General features: G+C 44.9%; 2 protein-coding genes across 5 annotated transcripts; one reads left to right on the top strand and one right to left on the bottom strand.

Annotated features, from left to right (window-relative positions):
• Positions 1-723: 723 nt before the first annotated feature.
• Positions 724-19,281, bottom strand: tnrc6ba (trinucleotide repeat containing adaptor 6Ba). The gene is made up of 22 exons (XM_042398125.1): positions 19,142-19,281; positions 17,474-17,563; positions 16,583-16,604; positions 16,028-16,465; positions 12,872-15,901; positions 10,991-11,155; positions 10,678-10,874; positions 10,312-10,386; positions 9,873-10,076; positions 9,543-9,662; positions 9,217-9,342; positions 8,356-8,526; positions 7,807-7,920; positions 7,504-7,708; positions 6,948-7,115; positions 6,614-6,760; positions 6,242-6,385; positions 5,869-5,961; positions 3,786-3,989; positions 3,375-3,442; positions 3,070-3,209; positions 724-2,302 (listed from the first exon to the last, which is right to left on the bottom strand). The coding sequence occupies exons 2-22, from the start codon at positions 17,528-17,530 to the stop codon at positions 1,735-1,737; spliced, it is 6,456 nt and encodes a 2,151-aa protein (XP_042254059.1). The 5' UTR covers positions 17,531-17,563; positions 19,142-19,281; the 3' UTR covers positions 724-1,734.
• On the top strand, positions 18,701-23,451 carry si:ch211-141o9.10 (probable endonuclease 4). Of its 4 annotated transcripts, none has more exons than XM_042396712.1 (9): positions 18,701-18,964; positions 19,231-19,292; positions 19,666-19,812; positions 19,893-20,102; positions 20,273-20,455; positions 21,657-21,788; positions 21,969-22,073; positions 22,222-22,351; positions 23,171-23,451. In XM_042396712.1, the coding sequence occupies exons 3-9, from the start codon at positions 19,668-19,670 to the stop codon at positions 23,229-23,231; spliced, it is 966 nt and encodes a 321-aa protein (XP_042252646.1). In that variant the 5' UTR covers positions 18,701-18,964; positions 19,231-19,292; positions 19,666-19,667; the 3' UTR covers positions 23,232-23,451. The 4 variants fall into 4 exon arrangements, with proteins under 4 accessions (XP_042252646.1, XP_042252645.1, XP_042252644.1 ...); XM_042396711.1 differs by having other exon boundaries at positions 19,231-19,281; XM_042396710.1 differs by lacking the exons at positions 18,701-18,964; positions 19,231-19,292 and adding an exon at positions 19,308-19,567.
• Positions 23,452-24,684: the final 1,233 nt, after the last annotated feature.

A 24,684-nucleotide genomic window follows, 5' to 3' on the forward strand; every position in this document is an offset into this window, starting at 1 on the left:
GCATCTTAATAGAAATGCCTTCAGTTGGTTGCTTCGTCTTAAAAACAAAATATCATTCTCTTATTGCATTTGACAGAAGAAAAAAAATACAAACAGGAACAAAATGCTGCTAAAAAACACAACTTAAGAGACGTATGCAATAGTGCCAATGTTTTTGAACTTTTTAGCTATCACAATATCCGGTGGTCAAGCACGCAAACGTGTACACACACATCCACACACACACACACTCTCTTTCTCTCAATGCAAGCTGTCAGATAAACATCTATTCACTTCCCTGACTGAAGCAGAAAAGTGTTCAAAAGCAAACACGCAAACACACACACACACACACACATCTCATGAATCTCTCATGGACAAGAAAGAAAAAAAACAAAACAAAACAAAAAAAAACATTCAACATTGTAGCAATAACACAGACACTCCCGATATAATCATCATCATCATCATTATCTTCATCACTTCCTCCTCCATTCGGTCATACTGTCAACACTCCTTTCATGCACACACAGGCAGGCAGGAGGGCACCTTGTACAGCGAGTAAATAAGTGATCATCATTATCATGACAATATAGAATAACCAACTTGATTTCTCGAGTAAGAAAAAAATACAATAGCGAGGTCAGTGTTTGAAGGAAAAAAAAAAACAAAACAAAAAAAACAACAAGGACATCTCTGGATTTCCACAAAGTTTCACACATTTGTCTTTTCTTTTAAAACAGAAAAAAAAAAGATAAACAACCGATGTACATCAGCAAGGAGATACAATTTTGCTTGTCAAATATAAGAGCAGTGTGTAACTGATGAGAAGGTATGATGCTGCTGACATGGCGGGCGGGCGGCCGCTGGGTGTTAGCCAAGGCCACTGCTGTTGTAACATTTAGTCGTCCTGTAAGGTCTGTGTAGTTGTTATGTTGTAGCTCTCTTTCAAAAAATGGAGGGATTGTGGAGGATGTGTCAACAACAAACCCAGAGGCATATAGTGCAAGTTTGGCTAATGTTGTTTTTGTTTTATTTTTTTTGTTTGTTTGTTTTTTTTTTTTTTTTAACCCTGGGTCCCATGTTGATGGCATATTTCCACCAAGGTAGAGGTGTCGGTACCTACTAAAAACACTCTTCTTCTCCGTATCTCAAAAGGTTGTTGATCGTCCGTTTGACTCAGTAGTGTGGCGCTGTCCCAAAACTTTCTACAAACTCCAGATCCTTCCCCACTCTCAAGCTTCCGAACGTGAGAATTCGGAAGTACGCCAGCCAGGTCTAAGAGGGCTCAGTCTGCAAGTCTGAATTTTGAGATTCCACCATTAAATAGTAATACAAAAGAAAAAAAAAAAAAACAACAACTGTGGCACACTAAAAACAGCAATAGCTAAACTTGTTGACATGTACGACTCTGGCTGAGCCTGTCTACAGTGCATGCCTGAGTGATCGGGTCTCTGAATGCAGATGGTGGGATTTGGAGTAAAAAGACAAAGAGCTATCCAGTTGAGTCCTAAAGAGTTTAATGGATTTCCCCTTTTTCCCCGGTTCAAGTTTTACTGTTGTCTTCATTTAAAGTTAAGCGGTTTCATGTGTGAACGTAATGTGTGCATGTACTGCATGTAGCCTGTGTGTAGTATGAATGTTAGGTGACCAGTGTAGCTTGAATTCACGTCACCTCTGCATGTAAATAAACACAGAGTGTGACATATGTTTTATAACATGGGTGTAAAATGTTTGTGTGTGTCAGTCGGCCCCTCAGATGGAGTCGGCCCCCCCGCCCAGCAGGTCCCCTGGCAGCAGCGAGGCGGGGCTGCCCATCTGGTGACGATCCTCAAGTGCCGGGGAACCCCAGAGGCTACTGCTGGGATACCCTGCCCCGCTCATCCCACCCATCCCTCCCCACAGACCCTGCCTTCCGGCTTCCACACCTCCAGCTCCGCCCACCCCGGCCCCGTTGCTGCTCCACTGGGCGAAGATGCCCAGCCCGGGCCCCTGGGTGGCAGACTGGTCCGATGAGCTGCCTGTGCTGTCCAGGCTCTGCCATCCGGAGCTGGCAGGCCCGGCTCCTCCGTTTCCTGCTCCTCCAGCTGTGGAACCTCCTTCTACTCCTCCTCCCCCGCTGCTGCCTCCTGCTCCACCTCTCTCGCAGCTCCCTCCGTTACCGTTAGTCCCCACTGCCGAGGTTGCTGTGGGTCCAGAGCCCGCAGAGCCGGAGGTGGTTCCTCCGCTCCCTGCTCCTCCAGCCTGGGAATGTGCAATGTAGCGAGCCACATCCTCCTCGCTCACAAACTCCGCCAAGATGGTGGTGTTACCCAGAACACACCTGTCAAAAACAAAAACAGTTACTCAGAATGTTGCATGTGTGGGCGATAATTATTAGAACCTCTCTGTTACAAATTTTAGTCAATTTTAAGTGTTTTTCTTTGAGTGAATTAAAATATCTAAACCACCTTTTACATGGATAGTTTTACCATAAATTAAGCTATAAAAAGACGTGATACCAATTATTTATGAGTTTTTTCATTCCAATTAAAATGTATTATCAAGATACAGTACTGCATGACAATGGTCTTAATGATTCTAATGTGTGATAAACTCTTCATAGTGGCACAGTTTGAATTGACTGAGGTGTCCCTTGAGCTAATCAATAACAAGATGCTTCTCACCTGCAAGTGTTATAACTAGAGATTACAAGTCTATAATCGTGCTACATTTGGCAATTTGACACAAAATACAACATATGGCTGAGACTGATGGGAATGTCATTAGTTTTGGTCATAAACTAAAGTATTGGTGAATATTAAAGGGGTCACCAAAGTGATCAAATTCATACCTGAGGTGTAGCAATTATTGCCACTTTTAAAGGTTGAAATCTAAAATTTTAACAAGAACGCTTAAATCAAGTCAAGTGCTGCAGAGTGCTAAAATTACTCATTCCACAAAGATAGTGGTGTCTGAGGTATAATGTTTGAGTTACACTTTCAAGCCAATCGGTGCATTTTTATCATTAGAAAAGTGCAAAGATGTCTAATCTTGACAAATCATTTTAGGATGATTAGGATGTTATCAAAACAGCGGAGTCAGACTTACATGTGGAGTGCACTCTGGGCTTTGGCTGCTTCCTGTTTGGAGCCATAGCGAATCAGAGCGGTGCCCTGGGTCAGGCCGAGGTGAAAGGTCAGCAGGGGGCCATGTTGCATGCAGATGGTCCTCAGGGTGGAGCCATCAATCTGCAGGAAAAGACATGGGGTACAAAAAGTGAAATTCAAGGGATGAGTGATGTGTTGAGGTATGAAATTCAAAGCATGTTTCCCAGTGGAGTTTAACTGGTCTGCTCTGGTTTTCCCTCCACAGTATTTTCAGTAGTTGTTTTTGTATAATGCCTGCGTGTGTACCTGTGGTGTGAGATTGCTGAGCACCAACCAGCAGCTTTCCCGAGAACTGCCGTCACTCCAGGTTGAGCCTGCAGGGAAAGAGCAAACAGAAAAAAAAAAAATCTGAGTGAGACTTTTCCACATTCCCTGTAAACACAATCCCACTCTGTTTTCCCCCCTCGGCTGCTCAAATATAATGAATGATGAATAACTTTCTCTGCTGCTTTCGCCGAGGCTTGGCTGCTCTTCCAGATCAAATATAAATAGACCATTAAGTTCAAAAGAGCACTGTGTTGTATCTGAGCAATCAGAGCCAGTTGTTTTATCCCCTGTGTACATTTCATTCAGCTGAATATTTCAACAAGGTGGCTGAATGAGAAAAAGGCACAACCTTGTAACCATAACAACATGAAAGATGTGTTAGGGTATTACCAGTGGTGCTCGAGCCACCGCCCCAGCCCCTGCCAGCCAATCGAGGGGCTCCTCCTGACCACGGGGATGGCGATGGCTGCTTTTGACTGGCTAGTCCTGGAGGTGGGCGGGACAGCTGGGTCTGGCTGCTGCCGCGACTGGCTTTCCAAGACTTGTGTCCGATGGGCTCTGGGGGCCAGCTGGTCTTGTAGTCTGTGTACTTTGCTGTAGAGAGACAGAGAAGTGGATGAGGGTCTGGAGGGGTCGTATACTGGTAAATACCAAACCAATAAGTAACAATATCAGCAGGGTTTCTGCTAGTGTGTTGCAAGCCTGGCCTGACTTGAACCCCCACTGGGCCTAAGCATTTGGGAATTAAATTTTTTTTTAAAATTTATTTTAAGATGTTTTCTAAACTAAAATGTGTTATACAAGTAGCGTAGCTCCTCTAAGGAATAGCTCAGTGCATTGTGAGTGTGCGGTCGAGAGAGAGCGTATGTGACGGTGAGGCTGCAGTGCACACAGATGTTGGGACGAGCCAGAGGACAGCCGCCGCTTAGGCCATATTCAGACCAAATCAGACGGTGCGGCCCACCACCGCAGGGTCGAGCGGAGGTGTGTACCGTTTGTAGGCGTGTTTATTTGTGCTCTGGAACTTAACCACTGTGAATCAATCAGAAAATAACGTTTTATTGATCTGATTCACCAGCTTTCTCCCTACCAGCGCTCTCTCTCCATTCACTCTCTAGCTTGCTGGACCACAGCTTCTCTCTCTTTCTTTTAAAATGAGTCGGAAAGCCGACAGCAAAGTCTAACTTTACTTTTAACGTTATCATACGAAGAGAAATGTCCTCCACTCCTCCTAGTAACGTCTTTGTACTCCGTCATGGCAGAGTTTACTGCTCTAATCAGTCTGATCTCTGGCTGTGATTGGCCACCGCAGTCTTCAGCCGCAGTGACGTCGGGTTGCGTTTCTCCAAAAGTTGACTAGTTGACTCTGTCTCAACTTTCCAGCCACAGTCCTGTGCAGCGCCGCTGCGGCAAAAATGCCCGCAGCCAAAACACACTACCCCCATTCAAATGAATGGGAGGACTGGTGTTTTCGCCGCACCGCCTGATTTGGTCTGAATACAGCCTTAGAACCAGAACGGGTGCAATCCGCCTGCCATCTGGAGAGAGCAAGCTGAGCAGGCAGAGAGTGGGAGAGTTTCTGCCGAAAACAAGCACAGAGACCCGGGGAGACATGAGCAGCTGCTCGCTAACAGCTCTGTGTGTTTATAGCAGAGAGCAGGAGGGAGCAGAGACGTCTCCCTCTGCTACTCTGTGCTACGACTCTGCTCCTACGGACGATCACGGAGCAGACACAGTTTATAATTGTAGCGTCCGTCGTACGACTAATTATTTATTATTATTTAACACTTTTAGTATTTTACAAATTATAGTTTTTTTATTTGATGAATGTGGGTATTGATATGTGAAAATCAACTAAATGGGTTTTATCTCTATTAAAAAAAAAAGGCAAAACGACGGTGGGGCCAGTGGGCAAGTATGGTAATTGGTGCCTGAACATCGTGAATCACTGGCAACACATTTACACACATTAACACATTTTGCTCAGCCGCCTCCCCCCAGGCCTAATAACTTCTCTGGCAGAAACCCTGCATCAGTATTAAGATTTAAAGTCATTACGTCAGTCTCACATGGCAGGAATGATGTCTTTCCAATCTTTTTTCTTAACATATTCAAATAACTTATCACTCAGCAAGAGACATGCCCTTTTCTAGCAAAACAATTCTCTGATTATTGAAACTTGTTTTAAAAATGTTGGATGCTGTCCACATTTGACTACTAACTTGTCAAGCTGCTGTGACATCAAAAATTATTACAGATGAATTATTTCAGATTAAATTATTATTAAGACACATGTAGGTTGTGACTTCCATCATTCAGTTAAAATTCCAAATACAGATTAAAGATGGGGATAATGTGTGAGAGAGAAACTGAAAAGCAAGACTAAGCAACACAACAGGCCAGAAATAAGGGTCTAGGGGTGTGTGTATGTGTATGTGTATGTGTATGTCTGTGTGCGCGTGTGTGCTTTTACCTGAGTTGTGTGCGTTGTTGAGGGGACTGTCTGAGGCACTGTAGGGCCAGGCACCAGGTGAAGGCAGTAAGGTGTTGAGGGGAGGGGTGGAATCTGCAATAAGAGGCACCAAGCAACAGCGTTAACCGTTATTTCATTACTGAATGACTAAAAACCTCTCCAACAATCAGACTGAAACTCACTGTACCACAGTTCACCGGAATCATGTTTTATTTATGGAGACTTGCTTAAACAAAAAAAACATATCAACAGAAAAAGAAAAACATCTTCCCACGTACAATATGGCCATAAATGGTAAAACGAACTGCTAGATACTGTTGTACTAAACAGTGTCGTGCAGTGGGATGACGCAGAGCAGCTATAAAATACTTACCAGTATTGTCTTGTAACAACTGGTGCTCAGTATCGTTGAGGTTGGGGGACACCGCGTTTCCCATCATGCTCCCCGGAGTCATGTAGGGGTCGGATTCAGGGTCAACGCGGTCGATTCCCTTCCAGGGAACACCAGGCTGGAACTCTGAGGAAGATACACACATGTGGTCTGTTGAAGCCAGAGAGCAGGTGGAGTAAATATGAGACGCACTGAACACAATGCACTTTTAAGAGAAGCTGTCCCTAAATTATTCAGCTACAGGCAACGAAAACACTGAGCTTCTTTTAATAGGCTCAGTGTCTCTGTGATTTCTTCTGGGATCCTCCATCTTAAGTCATAGATGTGTAGTCATAGTGATAATTTGTCACTCACCAGGGGGCCAGCTGGGTGTGGTGGTAGGCTTGGTACTCATCTTGTTGCCGGGGGTGCGATGCCAGTTGTTACCCAGCCCGTCTCCAACCATCATGTCGTACTGAGAGTAGGGCGAGCCCCCAGGCATCTTCATGGGGGTGACAGGACCTGGGAGGTTGCCAGAGGGTGACAACATATATGTTACATCACTGAACACCAGATGGGTTCACAAGTCCCCTTAATATGTGACTTCACATCTAATCCCATTAACACTATCTGCCTCAGCACCCTCACGTTCCATATCTTATCAAACACAAGAGTTGTACGAATAAAATTTAAAAATCCGACGTCTCACCATTTTTGTGGAATGCGTCCTCAGATGGGGAGGTGTCTGGGGAGGAGTGTCCCTCCATCATCCATTTGAAACGGGACTGCTGACCCCCAAGGTCCTTCATGCCCCCAGGGCCGCCCACCACAGAGCCGCCCAGGTCAAGACCTGGGAGGTTCACACCAGAACCAAACCCTATTCACAGGCAGAGACAGAGAGAACAGAGAGAAAGAGGAAGAGGTTTGTTTAATAATTATTTAATTATTGCAAGAAAACATTCAGTGCTTGGAAAAAAGAACCCTCAAATCTACAAAAAAATCAAAATGAATCAACAGAAAAAGTAAAAATAGAATTAGTCACAGTGCTGGCTTAACTGGTGATCTTTAGGAAATGTAATGCAGGCACACTGCAGTGGTATGAGGGCTTAGTGCAAGAGATCAACCACAGTGGTAAAAAAAAACACAATGCACTATAAACAGTTAGGTTTCTTCACCCTTAAATAACTGTGATAAAAAGCATGGCAGCTATGTTTCACAAGTCTTTCTTCACAGTGAATGGAACCAGCGTTGGAACAATCGCTCACCGGAGTACGGCCCAAGTGTTTTCTGGTGGAGGTCAGCCACAGATCTCGCCAGGCCTGGGTGGGGCAGGGGATCAGCCCCGGGCAGTTTGGCACCCCCTCCGCCACCTCCACCATGGTGGGAGGGGGAGAGTCTGGAGCTGCCGCCTAAACCCCCGACCTGCTGCTGCTGCCTCTGCTGCTGGAGCACTGCCATGATCCTGGCCAGCTTATAAGACATGACAAAAGCGAGAGTCAACTGCTAGGAAATAGAGGAGGAGAAATGAGTGGGTGATATTTTGCGTAAATGTGTGTGTATGTGTGTACCTGTTGAGGATCAGCCTGCTGCCGCACATTCGGCGTGAACTTCCTCTGGTTTTGCAGCAGCTGCTGTTGCTGCTGTTGTGGCTGCTGCTGCTGCTGGAGGAGGAGCTGACAAGCCTGAGAGAACACAGACAGAAAGAAAAAGAAACCAAGGAGTGAGACAGCAACAGAGACAGAAACGCACCATACACAATGTTGTTAAACTGCTGCACCATCAAACACATGTGTCAATAAAATCCTATGTACATTTAGTGTCATTTTATGGCACCTCTGGGAGGTTGTCGTCATCATCTAAATATTTGATCAGTGAGTCAGAGCTTAAATGAAAAGCATATTTTATGAAAATACAGACCATAAGTGTGACAGTGTAATCACTGCAGTACAATGCTATTTTGAAGACATTTGATTGTAATAGGGTGTCAACACAGTTTCATTTTACAAAATCTGTATTTTAGATTTTGACTGTGAACCTTTTCCATTGACTTCCAGACTTAGCAGACCTGTGATGTAACCCTGCAGTGGTTGTTAGAGATATATTGTGCTGCTTCTCACCAGCTGAAATTGGATGTGAGGTGGGTAGATGCTGCTGAGCATGGCAATATGCTGGGGGGACAGCTGTGGAGGGAACACACCTCCCCCGACTCCTGCCACTCCTCCCACGCCGCCAACACCCCCCACGCTCCCGCTGGGAGGGGGCATCTGCTTCAGCACGGAGCCTGGCACCTGGAGACAAACGCAACGGCAGGCAAGCACACCTGTTACCACAGAAACGCTTTGGTGCTGTAACCAGTAGCAACCATATTAGCTTACTGCTTCTCCCCGATTAACATTGATTCTCTTTCATGTTCTCATTAGCTGGTGTTAACAAGTGACTCGACCCAAGTGAGTGAGTGAAATTGATTCAACTCCTATCAAAGACATGCGTTTCACTTTGTATTCTTTAGAAGCAAGCGGGAAACATGATCAATGTTGTCCTAAAGAGTGATTATGCACTACAGGGACTTCACTGGCTAATAGACACCATGCCTACAGCCAGCAAACCACTCTGTGTATGCTCATAGAAAAGAAGAATTGGACAATTATATGTTATATTTAAAGGTACACAGCATAAAAACAAATCTGTGAACCATCATTTTACTGCAAGTTTGCACCTTAAAATTAATAGGAAGGTGTATGATTTTTTTAAATAGCTGAAACATGCCAACAAAGTCTATAAACATACAGTGTAAGCAAATCCCATCCCATGCTATTGGTGTCTTAGCAGTAAACATTAACAGTAAAGATGACTCTCCCCACAACCAAACCTGTTTTGTGCCGTCAGTCAACCCACACACTTCCTGTGTCTATGGTAAATGTGAAACAGACGGCTGAAAAGGATACTGATCAGCAGAATGAAAACACAAGTTGCAGTACCTGAGGTGACAGGAACTGATGAGGCACTTGCGCTCGTATCCCTGGGGACTGGTTTATGGGTGGGACGCTGGGCTGGTGTCTTGACTGAGCCATCCCTCCGCTACTGCCAAAGATACCGTGGCCGCCCTGTGATCGAAGATGGGAAATTAAATTACAGAGAACCCGTAACAGCAGACACAAAAATATACTGATAGAGAAGAATGCAACATCAAAGTGGAAGAGGAAAATTTGGGGGGATATTTACATGATTATCCTGTGAAAAGGGAAAACTACAAGAACCTAATGTAAAGATGGTAGGACGGAAACGAGAGGAGCGGTTATCTTACTTGTCTAAAGGGGATAGTGTGGTTGAAGAGGGAATGGGGCTTGTAGACAGTGGGTGGTGAGTACAGAGAGCGAGGACCCTCCTCCCCAAGGCACCCATCTTGATTGGTCATAGGCAAGGTCTGTCACAGTGACAGCCAATGGAAGACAAATTTAAGTGGTGGTGAAGGAGAGGGTAGGGAAAAGTTCAGACAAGGAGAAATGGGGCAGACCGGGAAGAAAAGGTAGAATCACAAGAGGAAATAAAGAAGAGTGATAAAGGACAAAATGTTATCTAGACACAAGAAAGACACAAGACACAAAGACTGCTGAGGTTGGCAGTGAGGCGCTACCTTGTCGTAGTAGGACCCAGCATCCCCAGGTGCTGCCTCTTTGGAAACAGGTGAGCGATAAGACATCCCCCCTCCTCCTCTTCCTCCTTTCCTTATGTCTCCATTGTAATCCGTCATTCCCATGCTTCTTTTTTCTGCGTCCATCTTCTTCTCCTGGAGAGAACCCGGAGCCAGGTCAATGTTTGGGCCACTGGGATCATCATTCTGTCCAGCAGAAAGGGCCACCATCACCATTATGACCATCACCATCATCACCATCATGTAGGGAATTACAACCTGCTAAATGCCTGTTCGTTTTGGTTAATTTAAGTAATAAGTGCTAAATAATACTAGATATAGTATAATAATAGAAGATATAATAAAGCTGATGAACAGGCATTGTGCAGGTGGAAATTTCCTCCTTTCCTTGCCACAATAACACTCCATTGACAAGACTTACCAGCAGCCCCATGTTAGAGAACTGTCTATTGATGGGGCTCATCCATGAGTCTCCTCCGCCAGCCTTCAGTGGACCCTAAGATTTCATACAAAGTGAGCAGAGACAAAAATTTCAGATTAATGTGACAACTTTGCAATTTGTATTTTGACTGTTGATTGAAAAAAAAGAGTGGGAAATTCAAAAAGCTAAGTGAGGAACTAAAACTTTTAGTTTAGTTTATCTTTCCTTTCATAACAGGACAAAATGCACTCATGACTTTGGGCAGTACAACTCCTCAAAATCTGAACTTTCTCCCAAGGGCCTTTGTCTTCTGAGTAAAGGTTAAATTTTTGGCCATGAGATTTATTTCCCCCTCCAGTAACCCACCTTGTTGCTGGGCTTCTTTCCAGTGTGGCTCTGTCCCCAGCCCCCGTTGCTACCCTGTCCCCAGGACGAGCCGCTTCCCTGGGAGCCGGTGCTGTTCCACATGCCGCCTCCCTCCTCCTCCTCCTCCCAGCTCGAGTGACGCGAGGCTGCCACAGAGGCCTCTTTGTCCCCCCAGCCATCTTGCATAGACTTTGAACCTGCGGCAGAAAAGAGTCACAGTTAAAGCCATTATCACAATGTGGAAACGTAATTAGCAGATCTGAAATTGATGTCCATATCCACAAATGTTTTAGTTTTTATTTTATTTTCTGACCAGATTTGATGGGGTTGGGAGTAGGGTTTCCCCAGCCCGTTGTCTTCCCTCCAGCGTCATCAGGGTCTCCCCATTCAGTAGGTGTATCGCTAGGTTTTCCCCAAGCTGCTGTGCCATTGTCTACTGTAGGACTAGTTGGAGAAGTACCACCCCAACCTGACGGACCTGCAGACACAAAAAAGACCACACAGGTTTAAGTGGAGAAACATGACACAGACCCTTTGAATAAGGACATGAATATTTACCTTAATGCAAGTCTAATGGCTGGACTTCCAAAGTACATGCAGACTGAGCCGTCGCTAACTTTGGTTTATGTAGTCTGATGTCAGCTGAACTATTCTGCATGTTTACAGGGGTTAGCACTGGTGCAGGGGTTTAAAATGCTTAACAAAAGGACTATGGAAACACTCCTCACATGAACTTTGTGTTTTGAGTTTTGGGCTTGATGTGGTGTGGCACATTGATCCAAAATCAAAGCATCTTCTCTGCAGTCACTGTATTATCCAGAGAATATACACTCAGAGAAAATGTTTTCACTTCAGCTGTGCTCAGCTGGAGCACCCATGACGCTACAGTATTGCTGCTGACTATTGTCACTGTGGTTTAAGAGATGAAACTGCAGAGATAGCAAGCAGGTGACTTGCTGGAAAACTGCTATATTGCTCATGACTGAGTTGTAGCTTACTCTGAACCTCAATGCTAACCTTTAAATAAGCTGGATCAACATTTCCCAGCAAGGCAGCAGTCATAGCAGCAAATTTTGACTCCTTCATTTCACTGTAATTTTCGATAAGTCGATAAGAAACATTTATCAAAATGTCTTATTATCTTGAGCTGATTCAGAAAAAAACCCACTGCACGACATAATTGGGGAACTGTTTTTAAACATTCAGCCTTACAGAAAAAGCTGCATGTGGGAATGCACATAGTTTGTTAAAGGACATGTTAAAAAACTTTCAAGTCTGTCTTAAAACAATAGTCAGGTGTCCATATGCACGTTGAAACAGGTTTTGCTCCCTGTAATCATTCTTCCTGTTCATACTGGCTATTACGAGAGTAATAGCGTAAGTGATGGGGGAAAAAATCCATAGTCCTCGCTCCATATAAAAATGTTAAGTTTATCAGAAACCAATATGAGAATTCAGCAATCTGAGTTGGTCAAATCAAGTAGGGTCTCCCAAAGTTACTGTCTTTTTAGTGCAAAATTCCCTCTTTGGGTTTCTCTTAACATGGTTACTCTGTTGAGTTGCAGTTGAAGGATTGTAACAAAAAGAGGAAATTTTATAGCCAAAGTAAATAGTAACTTTGAGAGATACGCACTTGGACAGCTGATATTTGCTCATATTTTCTTAATATCTAATGCACTGTTTACTTTATCCTTGTGATATTTGCCTGATGGTCATCATCTGTCAAATTTAAACAAACTTTTAATCAGTTTTACAGTTCTTGGGACCCCCTCCTCCCCCATGAGTGGTCAACTTAATAATATTGTCTTGGTTTCTATTAATGTTGTGCCTACATTACGGTGAAAGTTGTAAAACCAATTTACAGTATAATGATAGTTGCTAGAGAGTCACCTTTAAGGGAACTGTCCACATATCTAAGTATCATCTGCTAGTTGGGACCAGACTGGTTTACTGCACAAGATTTTGAAAATGATTGTGATTTTTTAAGTCATGGTCAGACAGAGAAAGACAGCAAACAAGCAAAAAATAAAAAATAAATGTTGAAAAGAAGGTTTGCTAATTAGATTGTCTTTCCATTACTGAGGATTTTATTAGGCCCCGCTAAAGTCAAACAATTAATTAAGTAAGCCTTCTTCTTCTTTATGACAACTTCAAAATCACAATATTGTCAAATTCACAGTTTCTAGTGTCTCACCCATTGCTGAAGCTTTCCCAGGTCCATGGCCAGTGTTGAAGTCTCTGTTACCTCCAAGCCCTGCAGCCTGCCTGCTCGGTTGCTGCTGTATTGGAGGTCCCTGCTGTTGCTGCTGCTGTTGCTGTTGCTGCTGCTGCTGCTGCTGCTGCTGAGCCTGAGCCTGCGCCTGTGCCTGCGCCTGAGCCTGAGCCTGTGCCTGAGCCTGAGCCTGGCCATGTGGCTGCTGGCCAGCAGGGGTGCTGTTCTTATCCCACAGGTTGACCGGCTTGTAGTTGTAACAGGTTGGGTCTCCCCATGCTGATGTTCCATCATCTATCTCGTTCTTCCTGCTTATGGACTGCGGTGAGGGTTCCTCCCAACCGCTTGGTTCAGATCCACTTCCTCCTCCGGGGCCACCTGGGATTGGCCCCGAGGTCCAGCCTGAGCTTTGGTTCTGGTTCTGGGCTTGGGAGATGGGTTTTCTCCCCCCGCCCCCTTGCATAGCCCCTTGGTCCAATGCTTGCTGAAGCTGTGGATGCTGATTGCGGGGCTGTGATTGTTGCTGTTGCAGTTGTGCCTGCGGACCTGTGATGGAGCCCGACTGGCTGTTTGGCATCTGGTGCATTTTGTTTCCTCCACTCCAACTTTGATGGGATTTGGACCCCATGCCCCCGACAACACCCATTCCCCCTCCTCCACTCCCTCCTCCCCCTGTGCCCCCTGCTCCCCAGGTTCTCCGGGGAGCACCCTCATCCCAGCTTCCCCAGCCACCCGCACCTGAATCCCCACCTGAGTTTCCTCCTCCATTCTTCCTCTCATCTTCCCAACCCCCACCTCCATTATTTGATTTGGACTGTTGCTCTCCCCAGTCCCTACCTGCCCCAACTTTCTGTCCTGATCCCCACCCACCTCCTCCTCCATCCCCTCCCATCTCTTTCCACCCCCCTGTCCCTTTCTCCTCCTGACCTCCACCCCAGCCTCCACTCACTGGGTCACCCTGTTGGCCAACCTCACCCCATCCTCCATTTCCTCCTCTGCTGTTTCTCCATTCCTCATTCCCCCAACCTTTGGCCTCCTTGCCATCTCCAGACCCCATCCCTCCTCCACCCCAGCCTGTAGTCTTCCCCTGCTGGTTATGCCCTTGCATTACCCCTGACCCCATAGCGGGTCCTGTTGTGGTCACTGGCCCAGATTGTGAGACGCCAAGATTCCTCATGTTGGGGCCTGAAGGTGGTGGGGCTCTCCCAGATAGAGAGGCCCCACTACTGCTACTGTTGCTGCTGCTCTCCCAGCCCTCTCCAGAGGACCCAGCAGATGGAACCATGGAAGGATTGACCCCTGGACCCATAGAATCAGTGATTATGGTCCTGGATCCACCGGAATACTGAGAAGAACCACCAAGAGAAGATGGGTGTTTCGATGTAGCTGATGACGATCCACCTTTACTCTGTCCTCCGTGATCTTCCAAGTCCCAGGCCGTGTTCTGTCGGATCTGTGTTTGGCCCCAGCCTGTGTTGGATAGGACCCGAGGGTCCAGATCAGACCGGCTGAGCAGGTTCTGTAAGGCACCTTCAGCACTGGGTGCCGTGCGGCGAGGACGACTGTTACTGTTGTTCGGCTCACTTCCGCTTCTGGAATTTCCACCGCTGGATGAAGATCCTCCTCGTGCTCCCTGTCCTCCTCCACCCCCACCCCATTCCCCTGTTTCACTCTCTCCCTTCTGATTGTCCCAAGCTCTGGTCATAGCGGTGGCTGTTGAGGAGGAGCAGGAGGTGACAGGGGGATTGCCAGCTGTGCTGACGCCACTACTGCTGCTGTTACTGCTGCAGGCACCACTCATTCCCTCTCCTCCTGGATTAGCTCCACCAATTCCAGTGGAGCTCCCACCCCAGTCACCACCTGACACAGCTCTCTCCCCTCCTACTCCTGATGACCCCCACCCTCCCTGAGATACCCCGGAGGTTTGACTACCGTTTCCCCCGGTTCCAGCACTACCCCAAGCATTAACCCCACTAGAGGAACCCGGGTACCCCCAACCCGAGGTCCCATTATCCCCTTCAGCAGCTCCGAATCCCCCCGTGCCACCTCCTCCGCCCTCCCATCCATCAGTCCTAGAGGCACCCGTTTTGGAGTTAGCTGCAGGGTAAGAAGGCTGGCCTCTCCATGAGGAGGCAAGGCTGTGGTCTCCCACACTCATCCCGCCTCCTCCCACACCACGGTCCATTCCTGCCCCAATCCCTTCCCCCCCTGCGATTTTTGGTCCCGCTGATTCGCTGTCCCACTTCCCCCCTCCCATCTCTCTGTCTCTGGATTGCATTTGGTGAAGTTGGTGCTGATGGGTGCTTGATTGATTCACAGATAAAGGTGGGTGACCCCCCAACACCCCAACCGTCCCAGCTCCCAGCCCCAGGGAAGCAGAGTTGTTGGCAGACAAAGACCCTCCAGGGCCCTGGTGATGGAAGGAAGACGGACCTCCTTCCGCTGCAGCAGCAGGCCCATCCTGCTGCACCAGGGCAGGCCAGGCCGAAGGGTTGGCATTTGGATTGAAGTTGGCACCTGGAATCCCACTGCTGCCGTCGACGGGGCCACTGGCATCATGGCTCCCTGGCACAGCGGAGGCTTTGGAAAGTGAGGAGGGCTGTTGTAGCAGAGGCCCAGCTGCAGCTACTGTATTCCCTCCTCCAAGATGACCCTGGGAGGCAGCCGTCCCCCATGCCACACCGTTGGACGACTGCATACATTCATTGGGCAAAGAGAACAAGGAAGTGGGTGAAGATTGGTTGCCAGAGGCACTGATGCTGTTCACAGGCATTCCGTTGTTGCTGCTGCCCCCTCCAGCCACGGTGAAAGAACTTCCTCCCCCATCATTGCCAGCGATGCTAGGCCACTCCTCCAGGTCGTTGCCATCGACAATCACCTTCTCCCTGCCCTGAGAGGAGGTTTGGCTGCCTGAGCTCGCCCCCCACATGGAATTTGCATAATTAGAAGTAGTAGTAGAAGCAGCAACTGATGATGAGGTGAGGGCCAATGAGGAGGCAGCTGCACTGGAATCTGAAAAGGTGAATCCCACAATAGAGAGACTTTAGGGGTCAAAGAAGGAAATGTTAAAAAATCATCTAAATAATCTTCAAATGAGATCTATTCTAAAAGGTGATCTACAACACTGCTAACACCTACCTGAGACAGCAGCCATGTTTGCATTGGGGCCGTCCCCTCCTCCTCCCCCTCCCAGCAGCATGGAGGACAGTGGCGGTTGACCCCTCTTCAGTAGCACTTTATGGTCCTGCTGGCAGCGGAATCGCGGCGGCACTTCTCTCGGCATGTAGCGGGGTTGCTGCTGAGGCGCCTGGGCTCCGCCTCCGCTACTTGTACTCCCGTTTCCAGTAGCACTGGGGCCGCCAGCGATGGAGGAAGAACTGGTGGTGGAGGTGGGCTGTCCGTTGGCCACCGCCAGGCGCTTGGCATTGTTGCCACCCTGTGACTGGGTGGCAGCACTGCCAGGGCCCGAGGTGGCTGGGGATGGAGAAGCAGAGGGGGTGGGTCCAGGGCTGGGGGAGGCAGAGCTGCTCTGAGTGGCAGGAGATTGGGCAGATGCCGGCTTGGTCAAGTCTAGCACTGTGAGAGGGGCAAGGCAGAGACAGAAAGGAAGGGATGGCGATGAAGTTTTGTGATTATAGCATCCACCTCACATCTAGACCTCAACATATATACATACATTACTGTGCTGCTTACCTTTGTTCTTTTGTTCTGTAACCTAAAATGAACAGAAAAAAACAATAGTTGCTAAGTCATTCCTCTATAAAATCATCAAACACAAAAATACATTTAATTTAAATGTCAAACCTCAGTTAAATATGAGCTGAGCAAAGGTGAAAAAGAAAGAAAACATTTTCCTAGCTCTAGATCTGGCAGAATAGTAAATATATCATCAATTCAAGATCCTGTAGTTGTTGACACTTGTTATGTCTTAAACAGTATTCTGCTTACACAAACAGACATAAACCAATATGACCATTTGGTTTTCTTCCCATTAGTTCCACCTCATATTTTCAAAGCAATTTAAAAACTTCCCCCAGGTCACTGAAATCTTTCAGAACTGTGCTCAATGCACACTTTTGTTTTCTAAGAAAAACTATGTTGGTGAATTAAATTTATCCAACATGTACAAGACAGCGATACAAACTAAGTAAAACACAACCAATTGCAACAAGTACCATATTTTGACAAACCATCATCTATTCTATGCCACCTAATTATCAGCCACTTCCAAACAATTACTTATTAAGTGTTGCTGGTAGATGTACCTCCAATAGGAGCGAATTTACTTGGGACCCTTAATCAGGTATCTTTTTATGTCAAGCTAAGTGACAAAATGTTAAAAATGATCATTTAGATACCTTAAGTTAACTGTACATATGCTATTTAATGGTTGTTGAACTAACAGTCATATCACATATACATGTTCACTATTTGTTAGCTTTTAAGCAAGTTGGCTGGGCAGTGTCCATGTATTTTAGTGATCCAACACTATCAATCACCAGATTCTATTTAATTTTGAGTGTATTGATGGTCCAAGACTATTACTGAGGAAACCTAAACAATTGACAAGATGAACATGCTCACCTTCTGAGAGGCTTCCCTTTTCCTTTTATCGTCTTTTTTCCTTTTCTTGTCTTCCATGAACTACCGCTCCTGTCCTGATACTCCTTTCTTCTAGAAGGACAAGAATGTTATTCCAAAATGTGGTCATTCATTCACCATTTCACAGAGTTGCTGCTCAAAAAACATACACAAATGGTTAATGGTGACTGCAGCAAAAGATTCAAGAGAAAAAGACACCATCGCAATCGCTACATAGCCATGTGAGCCTCCATCCATGTGTGTAAGCGACAATTTGACTGCATGCTTGATAGGATGAATCAGCCATCAGGTGCTAGAGCTAAGAATACTGCTGGACATGTGGGCAACAAACACAGTAATTATCCCTACCATAAGCACGCACAATACTGTAAGCTGATCACACTTGTAAGTTCAACCAATTTAGACAGTTTACAAGGAGCTCAATTTAGTAAGCCAACTCATCTTGTCAACAGACTGACTCAATCTATATATGGTTACAGATAATCATAACAAGAGACCAAGTGAAGACTCATGCTAGTGCTTTGATTGTTTCTAAGATGGAGTGTGAGCAAATCTTCAGGATTAGGCCCAGCTGACACAAGGCATACAATCCAAGAGCACCCAAACAATGATACCAGTATATTAGAATACAACAGTAAACTAATGCCAGAGAATATCTAACTGCATATCACCATGTTGAAATATAAAATGCCGATTAAATAGCTCTGATGTTTCAATGCATATACTTTCTGAACATCCACCTAACCCTAACGGTGCCTGTGTTCAGTTGGTTTCGTTTTATGCTCAATGCCATAAACACTTCCAGCAGGTACGATTCCTAGATTCACGGAAAACTAACCTGACATCCTTCCTGAAGCATTTCTGACCTGAGGCCTGGCGCATCAGAAACCACACCTGATTATTACTGTTATTGCAGATCTGCATTAAAGCTCTGTCCAGCTGCCCTTCAAATCACTGCTGTGAGCTATACCAGCTGATGTTACCTTACCTGTTGTCCCGTCAACGTTATCTCGAGGCTCAGCAGCGTTTAGCTGGCTAACAGCATTAGAGGATCGGAGCCACTGGTTGCTAAAAATGGAAAAGTCTTCGCGAAATTAAAAGGCAGAAAGATGATTAAAGTTGCTCCAGCCGAGCCTTGTATAAAGGGAAATAGCTAAAGCACATCCATTCATGTCCTTACAAGTTTACACAAGCTACAAGTTTAACTGGCAAGCTGCTGAAAACATATTTCGTCGATGGCTAACATGAAGGAAGGAGTGGTTTCTGCCCATACTTTGTAAAATACGCACACACAGAGAGAGAACAACGCGCATATAATAAGCCAGTTAACGACATTAAACAGTTGCCAACGTACCAACGTACATTTAGCCCCTAATGAACATACAGTCCTTAACAGCAAATACACCAAGCCTTGAGTCACATACCCGCCTCTGCACAACGACAAATCCTGCTGATGCTACCGACGTTAGCGAGGTAAGCTAAGTTATATACTGCCAGCAGCTACAAGTAGCTAACGGCGTTAGCCTGGCTAGCAAGCGCAGTGGCATTACATTAACATACGTATTTACTGGTGTTGGTGAATTTGCATGCATGCATACACACATGATAAAACTGTAAAACGCTTTAAAAAAAGATTAAACATCTACTCACCTCAAGAATCACATATGAAGAGAAGCTAGCGCGCTAGCTAGCTTAGCTAAAGTGCTTCAGTGCGATTTTTCTTTTTCTTTTTTTTTTAGCTTCTTTGAGGCATTCGTCGAGACAACAGCGACGCCTGAGCGGGGAGTCAAGTAAGTGGCAGGTGATGAAAAACACACGCAAGCTTCTGGTTTTTAAAATAAGTACTAACGTTGTGATAGTGTGAACCCTAATGTGCAGAAAATGTTAGATTTCAAAGCGCTGTGGAGTCGGTCGGTTGACGGGCGGCCATTTTGCTGCTCAGCATGAAGCGTCTCCAACAGTCAGCCTGTAGCAGCTGCGTGAAGCCCTCTGACTGCCTCCTGCAGAGAGAGATGCGTATAAAAACACGCTTTTTGACCTTCATAAACTTTCTGACAGTCAACCCTTAACGCCACTGTGCGTGCTTCGTAGAATAAACGCCCAAAATATTGAAGTAGCCGCTGAATTCATGGTCAGAAAACAGTCAGTATATTCATAATAACTTTCTCTTGCAGGCATGGGTCCGAAAAAGAGAGGTGCAAGGAAAAGGAAAACTGAGGATGCCTTGAGGGAAGAGGAGGACACTGAGGATAGAGGAGACAGCAGGAGGAGGAAGCACCGTGGAAATAAGAAATACATTGGAGCTCATGTTGGCATTCAAGGTAATGTTATCTTGTTTAGATTGTCCTGTACTTCTTTAAAGACATATTGTCACTGCTCTTGTGTGGCCTCTCCCTTTTAGGTGGGATATGGAAGGCAGTGGAGTCCTGCACAGAGATGGGTGGCAGCTGCTTTGCCCTGTTTCTGGGCTCCCAGCGGTCCTGGAAGAGGCCCGCTCTGGACCACACAGCTGCAGCCAAGTTTCGGGAGCAATGTTCCCTACAAGAGTTTGACCCAGCTCACATCTTGCCCCACGGGTCCTACCTGATGAACTGTGGATCTCCTAAAGAGGGTTTGTCAGGGCTTGACTGACTTGGATGACATGTTGACCTGTCTCTCTTCCTCTCTCAACCTCAATTATCTGCCCCCCTCCTGTCTTGCATTGGTTATTTCATCTGTCCAACATCATCCCCTGTTCATGTCTGACATCCTCCTCTGGTTTGTGTACCGTGCTGCACCCAGATGTGTTTGAGAAGAGCCAGGCCCTGCTGGTGGATGAGCTCAGCCGCTGCAGCCTACTGGGCCTAAACCTCTACAACTTCCACCCTGGCTCCTCCCTGGGCTCCATCACCACTGAGCAGTGTATGGACAAGATAGCAGGAGCCATTAACCACGCTCACCAGCAAACACCTGCTGTGGTCACAGGTATGGGAGGTGGACACAATAACAGAAACACCCAGTACAGTGCAGTAGCCCTGTGGTTAATACCCTTTTGATAAAGCTCAAACATCTGCAATTTATTGAGACTGTCAGGGGAGCTGATACAACTCAAAACCTGTTTTTATTGCTTCATTATGGTGTTAAGAAATCTGTTTTGATATCCTTTATCCTGTGTTGATGAGGGTCATATTTTTGAAACTGTTCCTTTTGCTTAGGGAGGAACTACTGCAAATCATAATTTATACATGTCTAAAGTTTCTAAAGATGTTATTTGAGTTGCATACCAATTAATTTTGTGTCAGCTTTAAGACAGGTTTTATAATCACTATTTTTAAAAAATGAGTCTCGAAGCAAACATCAAGAAACTTAGAGGTAAAACAAGGCCAGATAGTTGCAAATACTGCAAAATTATGTAGGTTGAAGAGAAAAAATGCGTAAAAAATAAATAAATAACATACTCTACACACACCTCACTAACATCGACCTGACTCACAGACACTTAATGAGATATTTGCCCTATAACACTGCAAACTACAGCTTCAACAATTACAATAATTTCAATATACACCTCTTGATGGTCTTGTCAAACAGGGAACATTATGAGCTTCACTGTAATAGGAAGTTACTGCAGGGCAATGCTTTATTAAGGACTTGAATCTCAGTGTAGCGAGAGAACTTGGCAGTCGCAGCCAAACCCAGTTAATGAGTCGATCCCTTCGCATATAATTAATAAAATTAAGCTTCAATATGTTTTGAGCCTCTTCAGGAGGATTAATGTTTCACTACCACAAGTCAATAATCTCAAAAATGAAGCGGAAAAAGCTTTTTCTGTCACATCACCATCTCGTACAAAACGATTTGACCTTAGATTGACTTTTTCGATAATACATGACTTTCAATGCGTAGAACTGACTGCAGGCTTCACACTGTTGTGATTCATGGCACCGACCACAGTCCTTTTGACCCACATACCCCAAATGCCGCTGGTGTGACAAGAATACACTGCAGTGGAACGCCAGAAAAAACACTGAAGCAATAGCAAAAACTGCCCCCAAGCTTCGGGAATGAACAACCGCTGCCAAACCAATTAATGTGTATCAGATATTTTGGCAGGGTGGATAAAATATTATTTAGTTGAATGTCAGACTAACAGTGACTTCTTGTCCTCTCCGCTCCATGTGGTCAGTGTTGGAGAACATGAGTGGCCAGGGCAGTACGGTGGGCGGTAAGTTCTCAGAGCTGAAGAGCATCATAGACAAAGTGGGAGACAAGACCAGAGTTGGAGTGTGTCTGGATACCTGCCACGCCTTCGCAGCAGGTGAGTGACACCTGCTGTTGTCCTTCAAAATCATTAAATCAGTTCAAAAGTCCCTGTCAGCAATTGGTGTTCAGTGCCATTTCTGCCCCAAAGATTATGGTGTAAACCTACAATCTGCTGGATATCCAAAATAGAAACAAGGTTACTGTTTTGAAGGTTCCTGTTTCTTGTCGTATTTAGGATACGACCTGGCTGCAGAGGGAGGGGTGAAGGCCATGCTCGATAAGTTTGATGTCGAAGTGGGGCTCCACTATCTTAAAGCCATCCATCTCAATGACTCCAAAGGTACAGCCAGGAACCCAAATAATTCAGATACAGATTAGCCAAATGGTTTATTCTGCTTTAAGAAGTGTTTGGGTTACCACTTAAATTTCTTAGCAAGTTTTTCTGAATTCTTGTCTTTGTTGTGTCTATCTTTGATTGTGATTTGCAGGTAAACTGGGCTGCAACCTCGATCGCCATGAAGACATTGGTAAAGGTCACATCGGAATCTCTGCTTTCCGAGACATTGTCAACGAGCCCAGACTGGACAACATCCCTCTGATCTTGGAGACACCTGGACGGTGAGATAACTGCAGAGACGAAGGGTCTGTCTGTGAACAACAGATATTTTTCTACAGATTCTAAATCACAAAATGGGAATATAGAGAAGAGTGTGCAGTCTTCTTTTCTGGGTATTTAAAGGAATAGTTTGACGTTTTGGGAAATACTCTTATTGTTATATTATATTGAGAGTTAGATGAGAAGATTGATGTCACTCTCTTGTCTGTACGGTAAATATTTAGCTTGAGCTGGCAGCGGGTTAGCTTAGCTTAGCACAAAGACTGGAAACGGGGGGAAACAGCTAGCCTGGCTCGGTCCAAAGGTAACAAAATCCACCTACCAGCATCTCTAAAGTTCAACAATTAACACAATATATCTCATTTGTTTACTCTTACTACTAAGTGTAAAAACAACAATTCTGTGTCTTAGAAGGAGGGGGGGCAACAGCTGTTAGGCAATCAGCGGAAACTCCCAAGAAGTTACAGTCAAGTCCCAGCCAAGAAATAGTTTTAGTAGAGTTTTAGGGCGGATTTTGTTATCTTTGAGTAGAGCCAGGCTAGACGTTTCCCCCTGTTGCCAGTCTTTATGCTAAGCTAAGTTAACATCTGCTTGTGGTAGCTTCATATTTACCATACAGACACGAAAGTGGAGTCGATCTTCTCATCTATCTCTCAGTAAGAAAGGAAATAAGTATATTCTGAACTATTTGTGTCAAACTATTCCTAAAGTTAAAAAAAATAGTAGAGTTTAAAAACATGTATGTATTCTATTATGAGCCATTGAAACTCAAAAGTTTTTGGTGCAGTTTTAACATGACTGTCAATGTCCTTTTCCCACAGGCCGGGATTCGAGTATGCTGAGCAGATTGAACTTCTCTATTCCCTCTGTGAGAAAAAATAAAGAGCATACTTGCTGATTAATAGCCACTGCTGAAGTGAAGCCTGCAAAGCCACATAGCTCACATATATGCTGTATTTGTCAAGGACCAAAGGGTGGTGCAGCTTATTCTCACACAAATCAGAATTGATTTGGTTGTTAATCACCATCTGAATAGTTTTAATACAAATGTTATTTTTCTGAATGAACATATGTTGAATAAATGTTGCATTTTCCTCATGAAGAGTTGTCTTGTTCATGCTGAGCCATTAGGGGGCAGCAAGATCACACAAATATAACACAAATCCAACTTTTCAGTGCTTTGAAGGATGCAGGCAGAGATGAAAATGTATGAAAAATCTAACTTGCATTCTCATTTAAGTTTGGCAGTCCTATTTTTAATGGGGCAGCTTGAACTTTTTAGGACATAATGTAGTTATTGGTGCCTTTACTTCCTTACCTGAGTCTATCAAATCCCTTTATTTGCAGAAGACTCTGCCTTCCCTTTGAGGTGGATGTGTACCTTTAATGTAAATTTATAAGTATCAAAGTAATGAGCTTTATATGACGTTAAGGCCTTTAACCATGAAGATGAAGAAGAGAACCATGCAGAAATTAGACTTATCTTATCTAAATCATAAGTTTAATCAATCAGAATTTATAGGAGCAAGCCTCTTTTTGACATGGTATACAGTAGTTGTTAATCAGAAGTGACTGCACCAGCAGTAGAAAATTAATTCTTTATTTAACAAAACATCACCTATGTCAGATGAAATAATACATTTCATCACCTGTAATGTTAGCTTGTTAAGAAGGTGAAAGATATGAAATCTTCTCTCAATAAGTATCAGCAAGGAAATTGTGTCATCATTACTTTCACCAACATGACATACTGTAATTGAAAACTGTCATATGCATATACAGATGCACAAGGACCCCCTACATGCTAACATCCATAGTGAACCCCCACATTCCTTCTCTGAAATGGTACAGCTGTCGAATACCAACACTTTGGTGCAGCTGTTGACCCCTAAGGGGGCAGCAATTGATTGTAACACCTACTCTAACACCCCACAGTGTGCATAAATATGCATGTACACACACACACACACACACACACACACACATGACAACATTTCCTGACATTAGAGGCTTGGAAACATACAGCTTTCTACTTGTGAATGAAGCTGAAAAAAGATATAAGATGGAAAATATGCGGAGACAAAAGGAGTTGGTGGAAATGAGCTATTGATATGTGTTTGATCATGTTTCCCGGAGTTGAATGCCTTAATGTCAATCTTAAACTTTTCCCACAGTTATATCAGTTTATTTCAGATACAACATTGATATGACCGTTTGCATCCAGGTGGTTAAGTAATTAAGTACAGTAGTTATGTAAAATATGTTTTCTGAGCTTAGAAAATACAGTATATCTACCACATCCCCCACCTTTACCTGCTCTAAAATGCATTTCTCT

The sequence above is a fragment of the Thunnus maccoyii genome, chromosome 20 (assembly GCF_910596095.1).
Source record: "Thunnus maccoyii chromosome 20, fThuMac1.1, whole genome shotgun sequence".
Taxonomy (NCBI): domain Eukaryota; kingdom Metazoa; phylum Chordata; class Actinopteri; order Scombriformes; family Scombridae; genus Thunnus; species Thunnus maccoyii.